Source organism: Convolutriloba macropyga, unplaced genomic scaffold, assembly GCF_964194025.1.
Source record: "Convolutriloba macropyga unplaced genomic scaffold, txConMacr16.3 SCAFFOLD_5282, whole genome shotgun sequence".
NCBI lineage: Eukaryota > Metazoa > Xenacoelomorpha > Acoela > Convolutidae > Convolutriloba > Convolutriloba macropyga.
In genome coordinates, this window is record NW_027453219.1 from 8,020 (window position 1) to 17,646 (window position 9,627).

General features: G+C 60.7%; 1 protein-coding gene across 1 annotated transcript; it reads right to left on the bottom strand.

Annotated features, from left to right (window-relative positions):
• Positions 1-6,389: 6,389 nt before the first annotated feature.
• Positions 6,390-9,589, bottom strand: LOC142358137 (uncharacterized). Its single transcript, XM_075409598.1, has 6 exons — positions 9,578-9,589; positions 9,174-9,338; positions 8,693-8,948; positions 8,385-8,561; positions 7,725-7,841; positions 6,390-7,200 (listed from the first exon to the last, which is right to left on the bottom strand). Exons 2-6 carry the CDS (start codon positions 9,331-9,333, stop codon positions 6,738-6,740), a joined length of 1,173 nt encoding a protein of 390 aa, XP_075265713.1. The 5' UTR covers positions 9,334-9,338; positions 9,578-9,589; the 3' UTR covers positions 6,390-6,737.
• Positions 9,590-9,627: the final 38 nt, after the last annotated feature.

Below are 9,627 nucleotides of genomic sequence, written 5' to 3' on the forward strand. Positions count from 1 at the left end.
CCCCTCTAGCGAGCTAGGGAGATCCCAAGTAGGTACCTACCCTAGGTACCCGCACGCTCGCGGCCGCGGCAAGCACTCCGTCGGCCAATAATAAAGATTCATGCGCATGCCAGCGCGTCTCCCGACCATGTCCAAGCGGCCGGTCTGAGTCAACGCTCCCTAGATAACTCAGCCCTAACAGCATGGTCCGCATTTCGGTCCCGCCAGAACGGTGATGCTGGAGAGAGACGGCCGGCCAGACCTCGGGCTAGGACGGCCGTTCAGGCCTCCTCTTGTATACTACTAGACTCCCTGCGCACATTGCACACTCCGGGTTCGACGATATTATGAGGACACCTGCCGTTGTTCGACTGAGTTTCCTGTGCCTTCTGGGCTTAGGTATGGCCACCCATCCTTTTCTACGAGAGATTCTCCTCCCTGAGTCTTCTCCACTCGTCGGCCTTGTCTGTCGCTGCCGGTTGAGGCCTTGACGACCGACGCATGCGACGCATGCACGGCGACTGCTCAGCAATCAGCACGCGTGCAGACTTCCGTGATGTCATTGTCCACGTTCTGACCGATTGTGCAGATGTGCATTATTCATTTCTAGTGGGGTACTGCGCCCGCGGCAGCCCTTATCCACCGGCGGCCACCTCGCATTGAGTGTGCATGTGTCGGTGGGCAAGAACGCGAGGGAGGGAGTGGTCAAAACAAATTCGCCAGCAGAGTTAAGGGGGGGGGGGGGGGGGGGGGCACACCCACACATAGATAATAAGATACATAGCCAGCCAGACAGACGGACCGAGGCAGAGAAAAAAGAGGGGGGAAACGAGAGCCAGAGACAACGAGGCAGGGCCGGGACAGAGACAGACAGATGAACAGGCAGACAAAAACCGAGCCACAGTAAGCGCCCGGCCACATGCACAGTATACTCACAATACGACATCGTCCCCAGCAAAACAGAGGTGGGTAGCAAAACGCTTCAGCAAGGAAGGAGGCAGGGGACATGCATGCACGCGCCCCGAGGTCATCCGGCCACCTCTGCCCAGAATGCCCGAACAGCACCGCCACTAGGCATTTGTTCGAATTCCCAACAGAAGTCCGGGTCCAGCATACCCGGCAGGGTGCCCCAGGGCTGACCTCGCTAACAACAGTTGAAAGCCAAGGGTTGGGTCTGCACCTTGCCCTGTGCTTCTCGCAGAGTCTCAAGGGTCCCCTACAAAGACACCTGGTCCTCACGATCTTCACTCCTAATTCCCCCCCTGTTGTGCCTCTGTGTCTCTACGCCTAAAGAAGGACTGCCCCCACACCTCCGACAAGGGTCCCGCCCCTCCCACTTCCCATTCCTCACTCACTGCCCCCACAAGCCGATGGCAAGCATGATTCTCTCAGCTCCAGCCGCCGGGGCTTTCATTAGAGTGCAGAGGTCATGGCAGAAGCCCACATCTGCATAGCGAAAGGATTCTTTCATAACTTGGAGTGTGGCCATGTACTGACAGGTTTGACCCCAGGCCTGCTGGCTGCCCAGACTGAGGCCAGCGAGGAGTCCTCCGGGGTCACATATCCCAGCCTGCCGGATGGCGTGGAGGTGCATGCCATCGTTCGCTGGTGCGGATCCAGTGAGTACTGGGTAACGGTCAAGCAGGCACTGCTGGATACCGGGACCAACTTCACCAGCTTCCACTGCGTGGGCAACGACGAGTCTGAGCAGAAGGCAGTGGCGGCTGTGTTGAACAGCACCGCACCGCTGAACCGCACACTCATCATTGCCTCGCTGCCCACCAGAACCAATGGCTCAAACTACGTGCCGCTCCTGGAGGGGGGCGCCACCATGTTCTGGATCGAGGCTGCCCCCAACATCACGGCCATCGGCTTGGACCCAGAGCTCACTCGAAGCTATCTCTTCAGGCCGAGCACAAAGGTGAGCATTGCTCGCAGTGATCTGCGGGGTTCCCTGCCAGCATGCCATCAATCAATCATTAAGAGAGAGAGAGAGAGAGAGAGAGAGAGAGAGACAGAGAGAGAGAGAGACAGAGAGAGAGAGAGAGAGAGAGAGAGAGCAAATTCTGCAGCTGAATAAAGTTCTTGCCACCTGCACCCCCCTTGCCTTTGGTAGCATGGAGCTTCCCACATCGCCAGGGAGTTTTGCCGGAGGACGGAGACGCTCAACGCCCAGGACATTGTGCTGCTCACCGGGCGTGATGACGCTGCGGATTATATTTCCCAGCGCGCCCAGGTGTTCAAAACCACAGTGGAGCAAACTTGCGGCCACAAGGGCCACAAATTTGTCCGTGAGTTGTCCACAGACTGGCCCCCGGAGGCCTCTGAGGCTGCGATGGCAAAGCTCTTTGCTGTCCAGCCCGGCATCACGGCTATCGTGGCGGTGACCGACGACCTTGCCATCGGGGCGTACCGGGCCGCCATGTCGACCCGCAAGGGCGGCACCAGCGGGCTCCTCATCTCGGGATGGAACTATGCCCCGGAGATTTGGCCGCTGCTTGACAGCGCTGATGTGTACATGACGATCGACCAGCAGATGGAGCAACCGGACCGCGGAACCATCTATACCATGTTCACTCTCGGTGAGGGCCTGCCTGGCAAGCTTTGTCCCTTCACAGCGCCGATCTTGATCGGGGCCAGTCTCATTCACAGCGTTGTCCTAATGATCGCGCCTTCCCCCTGACCTCTTCGGCTCCGGCTGTCCTCGCAGCCCCCAGCGTCATGGCCATCGACGATGGACTGCCACCCGAGGGCGTCCCGTTCTACGTCGAGACGCCGGTCATCCCCAAGTTGTCCGACATGGGGAACTACGTCCTGTCCAACCACCTGCTCCCCATGTACAACCCTCGCGTCCAGCCCCACGGCGACCTCAACATTTCGGTCGGCATGCAGCGGGTCGTAGTCACGGAGGTGGAGCCCAACGCTGGCGTCTGCCAAGCCGTGTTCCGGATGAACATTACGTGGACCGATGCGCGCCTGAAATGGGACAGAGCGCTGCATGACGAGCCCATCACGTTGATGCCCAGGCAGAACGACCCCATCATATGGACGCCGCCACTGATATTCTTCAACCAGGAATCGCAGCAAACCACCATCAACAGCCCGTTGGTCCATGTCGAGCCCAGCGGCCGCGTCACCATGCGCTTGCACCTTGCCGCCTCCTTCCTGATCTCCGAAGGAAGCCTCCAGCTTTACCCCTTCGACAGCCACACCTGCGCTGTAGAGCTGTCCGTAGCCACGAGAAACACGAAAATGAAGCTGGTGCCTGACGGCACGTTTTGGATTGACGGTGCGCCGGACAATTTCCGGCTGGTCAGCCACGAAATCAACCAGCAGGTGGCCGAGAGGTCGGAGGTAACCTTGCTGCGGTACGAGATGGTGCTCGAGCGCTACAGCTTCGCGTTTTACCTCCGCCTGATCATCCCGGCGTTTCTGCTCAACATGATTGGCTTCCTCACGTTCTGGATGACCGACCCCGGCAGTGGCCTGGGGCTGGGCATCACCACCATGCTGTGCACTCTGGCGCTCAAGGAGTCGGTGGACCTACCCCCCACGTCCTTCCTTGCCTGGGTGGAGCTCTTCATGCTGACCAACACCCTTTGGCAAGGGATAACGGTCTTCCTGGGGTTCCTGGAATACCACCCTGCCATGCAGCTCATGGCCTTCTCGTGGCTTGCGAGTGTGTGGGACTTTGTCCGTGGCAGCGGCTGGGAGGAGCCGCTCGCACGAGCAGAGCGCAGAACCTTGCGCCGTGCAACGACCCAAGTGCGGCAACGGGTGCACACGGGAAAGAAGAAGGTCCAACCTCTCGCCCAGGACTTCGACGCTGTTGACGGTGAAGAGATCGGCGCCGGGGCCGAGGCGGAACCGGTTATGGCCACGAGTAGCAGAGAGGCCGTTGACAATTCAAGTCAGGACGAGAATCTGACGGTGGGGACGTGGGAGAGGCTGGGCCGAATCGAATTGGAGAGCGAAAGGGTGTCCCCTGCAGATGTGCTGGGCCGCTACTTCATAGTCCCTTCGTACCTCGTCATGTTCTGCTTGCTGGTGTTTGGTCCCAAGGACCTGCTGGTGTGAACTGACCTGCGCCGGCTGGAGCTCACACAGCAGCTGCCCATGCTGCCGCTGGCTTCATGCTCGCCGTCCATGCACCGGTCAACGGCAGATAGATACTATGCCCTAGCTAGGAGCGGTCAGCTCGATCCCATGGCCCCTGGCGCTGTGCCATCCCAAATGTGCATGGAGAGTGCCATTCGCTTCTCACAGCCTTATGTGAAATCCATTCCCAACCATTATCAGATATCCAAACACACATTGCCACAGTTTCAACCGGACTGTCTGCTGCCATTGCCGGGATCCGTAACAGGCAAGAGCTGCTTGTCAGTATCATGGGATGTGTCTGATCAAGCACGGAAACGCTTGTGCGAGAGAGACAATGAGAGAGAGAGAGAGAGAGAGAGAGAGAGAGACAGAGAGAGACAGAGAAAGAGAGAGAGAGAGAGACAGACAAACAGACAGAGACGGAGACGGAGACGGAGACGGATGCGGAGACGGAGGCGGAGACGAAGACGGAGACGGAGACGGAGACGGAGACGGAGACGGAGACGGAGACGGAGACGGAGACGGAGACGGAGACGGAGACGGAGACGGAGACGGAGACGGAGACGGAGACGGAGACGGAGACGGAGACGGAGACGGAGACGGAGACGGAGACGGAGACGGAGACGGAGACGGAGACGGAGACGGAGACGGAGACGGAGACGGAGACGGAGACGGAGACGGAGACGGAGACGGAGACGGAGACGGAGACGGAGACGGAGACGGAGACGGAGACGGAGACGGAGACGGAGACGGAGACGGAGACGGAGACGGAGACGGAGACGGAGACGGAGACGGAGACGGAGACGGAGACGGAGACGGAGACGGAGACGGAGACGGAGACGGAGACGGAGACGGAGACGGAGACGGAGACGGAGACGGAGACGGAGACGGAGACGGAGACGGAGACGGAGACGGAGACGGAGACGGAGACGGAGACGGAGACGGAGACGGAGACGGAGACGGAGACGGAGACGGAGACGGAGACGGAGACGGAGACGGAGACGGAGACGGAGACGGAGACGGAGACGGAGACGGAGACGGAGACGGAGACGGAGACGGAGACGGAGACGGAGACGGAGACGGAGACGGAGACGGAGACGGAGACGGAGACGGAGACGGAGACGGAGACGGAGACGGAGACGGAGACGGAGACGGAGACGGAGACGGAGACGGAGACGGAGACGGAGACGGAGACGGAGACGGAGACGGAGACGGAGACGGAGACGGAGACGGAGACGGAGACGGAGACGGAGACGGAGACGGAGACGGAGACGGAGACGGAGACGGAGACGGAGACGGAGACGGAGACGGAGACGGAGACGGAGACGGAGACGGAGACGGAGACGGAGACGGAGACGGAGACGGAGACGGAGACGGAGACGGAGACGGAGACGGAGACGGAGACGGAGACGGAGACGGAGACGGAGACGGAGACGGAGACGGAGACGGAGACGGAGACGGAGACGGAGACGGAGACGGAGACGGAGACGGAGACGGAGACGGAGACGGAGACGGAGACGGAGACGGAGACGGAGACGGAGACGGAGACGGAGACGGAGACGGAGACGGAGACGGAGACGGAGACGGAGACGGAGACGGAGACGGAGACGGAGACGGAGACGGAGACGGAGACGGAGACGGAGACGGAGACGGAGACGGAGACGGAGACGGAGACGGAGACGGAGACGGAGACGGAGACGGAGACGGAGACGGAGACGGAGACGGAGACGGAGACGGAGACGGAGACGGAGACGGAGACGGAGACGGAGACGGAGACGGAGACGGAGACGGAGACGGAGACGGAGACGGAGACGGAGACGGAGACGGAGACGGAGACGGAGACGGAGACGGAGACGGAGACGGAGACGGAGACGGAGACGGAGACGGAGACGGAGACGGAGACGGAGACGGAGACGGAGACGGAGACGGAGACGGAGACGGAGACGGAGACGGAGACGGAGACGGAGACGGAGACGGAGACGGAGACGGAGACGGAGACGGAGACGCAGAGAGATGACAATTTTATATTGTGACAAAGTACTGATGGCCTGCACCTATGCTCAGCTATGCATGGCCAGGGCGTACCGACCGCGGCCTCAGGTTTTCCGTACACTTTGAGGCCTTGGCGGTTGGGATTTGGTGGCGTGCGTAGCGCTATGCACTGTGAGTGTGCCACAGACTCAGTAGAGAAACACGAAATTACAAAGCACTTGGCTGTGCTGCGCAGGAGGTGAATTGATTGCCGTCGGCATCATATCAAAAACGCCTTCGATTTCCTTCGAATCCAAGACCGGCGTCCCTGCGGTGTGGTCAAGTTGTGGCAAGGCTGGGAGTCATCCGTGATATGGATCCGGACACGCATGAGGGATACATGTCTTTGACAACCTCAGGACAGATGAGAAGGAATGGCCGGTACAGCTCCCCAGCTGCGTTAGCAGCAGCTGACACCTTTGGAGATTTGTCACGGCAAGAATCTCGGAAAGTAAGATGTGGCTTCAGGCCCTTTGCAACCCTGTGGTCGTGGAACCAAGGGGGAGCACCGTCAATCGACGGGAGATGGAGTAAGGAGGTCCTTTCAGCAGCTGCGGTCATGGAGCTAAGGGAGAGCACCATCGATCCCATGCGTGCAGCGCACTCTTGGCTGTGCTGTGGCCTCCTCATTCCGGCCCAAAGCCGTGGAGAGACAAGACGTGCGCGATCCAGTCGGCCTTCTTGAATGCGGACCTGCCTTTTGGAAGTGCCCCCTGGGCTTCAGCCAACTCCCTCAGCTCTGCGACGCTGGACTTCCTCACCTGCTCTTCTGTAAGTGTGGGCAGAGCTGCAGCAACGTCTTTGGGTTCGGCCACGTCATCCTGTTCAGCCTGTGAAGGTGACTGCCTCCCGGGCTTTCCGCTGGGGCTTCCCTCGGTGTCACTTGCACTGCCATCCGCAGACTGCTCCTCTGCGAGCAGCGCCTGCCGTGTGTTGTCCTCTGTTGGCTCAGCCTCACCCTGCTGCGTAAGATTTCCCGCGCGCTGCCTGCGGGCTTTCCTGTTGGTGTTTTGCGTTGTCCCCTTCATGGTCTCAGCAGCAGCGCTCCGGGCGACCCACTGACTTTGGGATGGCTTGGCGGCATCGCACCTGGTGTGGAACAGGGAAGGGACAGGCTAAGCCTCCGCATTCCTGACCCCGAGAGGGAACACTTGAGGATGGGACAGCTTAGGGTAAGGAATGGAAGGGAATTGGCCGGGGGATGGAAGGATGCCATGGGGAAGGGAGGGGACGGCAGGGGAAGATGCAACGGGGAGGGCGTGGGAGGGGAGGTGGAGATGCAGCCGGGGGGCAGGGCAGGGCAGGGGATGGGACAGGACAGGACGGGAGGTGTGCAGCAACAGGAGGAGATGGAGGGATAGCACAGAGGTGAAGGAGCAGCGGCAGTGGGGACCGTGCTGATGGCGGCAATGTCACAGGATAGATTCTGATCAAGGAATCGGATAGAACAGTATGCATCCGCATGGACAGAACAGACGCGCCAATAACTAAAGATACGCGAAGACAACGGAACAGAACGTGCAGCAGCTGCGCACAGTGTGTGTGATAGGAGTGAGACAGCCTGCAGCGGCATGTGTTGAGGCCTGGACTGCGGCAGCCGTGGGTGAACCAACCTGAGGCAGGCTCGCTCAGTCCCAAGGTTGTGTGCATTGCACTCAGGGCACGTCCAGTACTCCATTTCTGCATGGCCCTCATCCTGATCCAACGCCGATGGTTTGTCGGCGTCGCATCTGCCAAGGAAGAGGACCACAGAAGTGCCGGTGTGAGATACATCTGACGTGGCTGGCCGCAAAAGGCACGTGGGTTCACTAGAGGGGCTGCCCCAGCAGGGGCGGGAAAAGGACCGCAGGAAGGGGGGGGGGGGGGGGGGGGGGGGGGAGCTGTAGATCCGAAGCACAGCTTAGGGGAGGGGGAGGGTAAGACTACAACTTGGGCCTTGGGGAGGTGCACAGGTAGAAGCAGAGACAGCTGAACAGCAGAGCTGACGAGCAGGTTGGGCGGCGGCGGGGCAGGGCAGGGCAGGGCAGGGAGGGGGAAGGGTACGGATATGGCAGAAGAACGGCCGTTGAAGGGGATACGCCGGTGGGAGGGGTGCTGCTTTAGAGGCTGCACAAGAGGTGACTGGTGAGAGAACCGCACCCTGCAGTAGAGGGGAATGACTTGGCAGCGGCGCTGCATGAAAGGACCTGGTGATCACCTGCTGCATGAGAGCGAACCTGGTGTCTCATGCAGCAAGGGAACAGGTCTGCTCAGCCGGGGGCAAGAGGGCTTACCTGTAACAGCTGACGTTGCGAGCGAAGTTGTGCTGATCGCACTCCGGGCAGATCCAGTCTCCCAGCTTCATTGGCTGTCCGCTGCTAGCCTGCCTGTCGTCCGGCCTTGGCCTCCTGTCATCACCCCAGGCGCTCCTTGGGCCCAATCCGGTGTCGATAGGCTTGTCGGCATCACACCTGCTCGACACAACAAACAGTCCAAGGGGTGGGCAATGTGGCGAGCGAGCTTGCATGCATGACGCCGCTCGTGGCATGGCACAGACAGGCAATCATCGATCCAGGCCATACTCGGGGCCTACTGCGCTGACAGGAGCTGTCGCAGCGCAGACTTGCCTGAAGCAGAAGCGGTTTTGCGCAAAATTGTTGGCCCCGCACTCGGAGCACCGCCAGCCCCTTTCGCTCCTAGGCCCCGAGTCATCCCGCCTCCCCCTCCTCCCTCCATCCCTGAAGCCCTGTGGGCCGCGCCTGGCACCGTAGGAGTCCTCATCGCGCTGTCTGGTGCCCCTGCCTTCGCCGCTGAAGCTCCGCGACCGCTCCGGCTGTTCTGGCTTGTCAGCCTCGCACCTGTGTGACCGGGGAAAGTGAGCTCCTGTACTACGCTCCCGCTGAGAACCCAGAAAGGGCTCGCGAGTGCGCTGCACGGTGCCGGCGCATGCCAGTGACAGCGCGGACCAGACAAAGATTCCAGGAGCAGGAGAAGGGTGGGTTGGGGGGGGGGGGGGGGGGGGAGTTGGCAATCACAGGCTCACGGCCGGCCATGTTGCAGCGGAATCTGTGACACCTTCGCACCTGAAGCAGCTGGTGCTGAAGAAGAAGTTGTTGGCTCCGCACTCAGGGCACCTCCAGTCCCCGTCGCTGCTGCTGAACTCTTTGTCTTCCTGCATGGCGCGCCGGTTCTCCTGCTTGAAACCCCTGGAGCCACTCTCTGACTGGCTGGGCTTGTCGGCATCACACCTACCCAACAACAATCCAGGGTGCGTGTGCAAGGGGGGGGGGGCGGACGGGTTTCATGTCAACGACCCCTAGAACCGCAAAACCGGGGGACGGATCATGATGCAGACGACATTGTGGCCAAGACAAGGAGAGGAACTTGCAGGATCGGGAGACCCTCTGGCAGCCACGAGGTTGCTACAGTAACGCTCGACTGGTGGGTGGCGAAGTGGAGCGGCTGTGGGCGCCTGGTGCTGTGCTACCTGAAGCAGAACTTGTTCATGGCGTAGTTGTTGGCTCCGCACATTGGGCA

Excerpts from the sequence above, each read along its gene's own strand:
- LOC142358137 (XM_075409598.1), bottom strand. The coding sequence starts at position 9,333 with ATGCCGACAAGCCCAGCCAGTCAGAGAGTGGCTCCAGGGGTTTCAAGC. Across the intron at positions 8,949-9,173 it reads TTCAGCACCAGCTGCTTCAG|GTGCGAGGCTGACAAGCCAG; the intron begins GTGCGAAGGTGT and ends CCGGTCACACAG. Across the intron at positions 8,562-8,692 it reads TCTGCGCTGCGACAGCTCCT|GTGTGATGCCGACAAGCCTA; the intron begins GTCAGCGCAGTA and ends TGTGTCGAGCAG.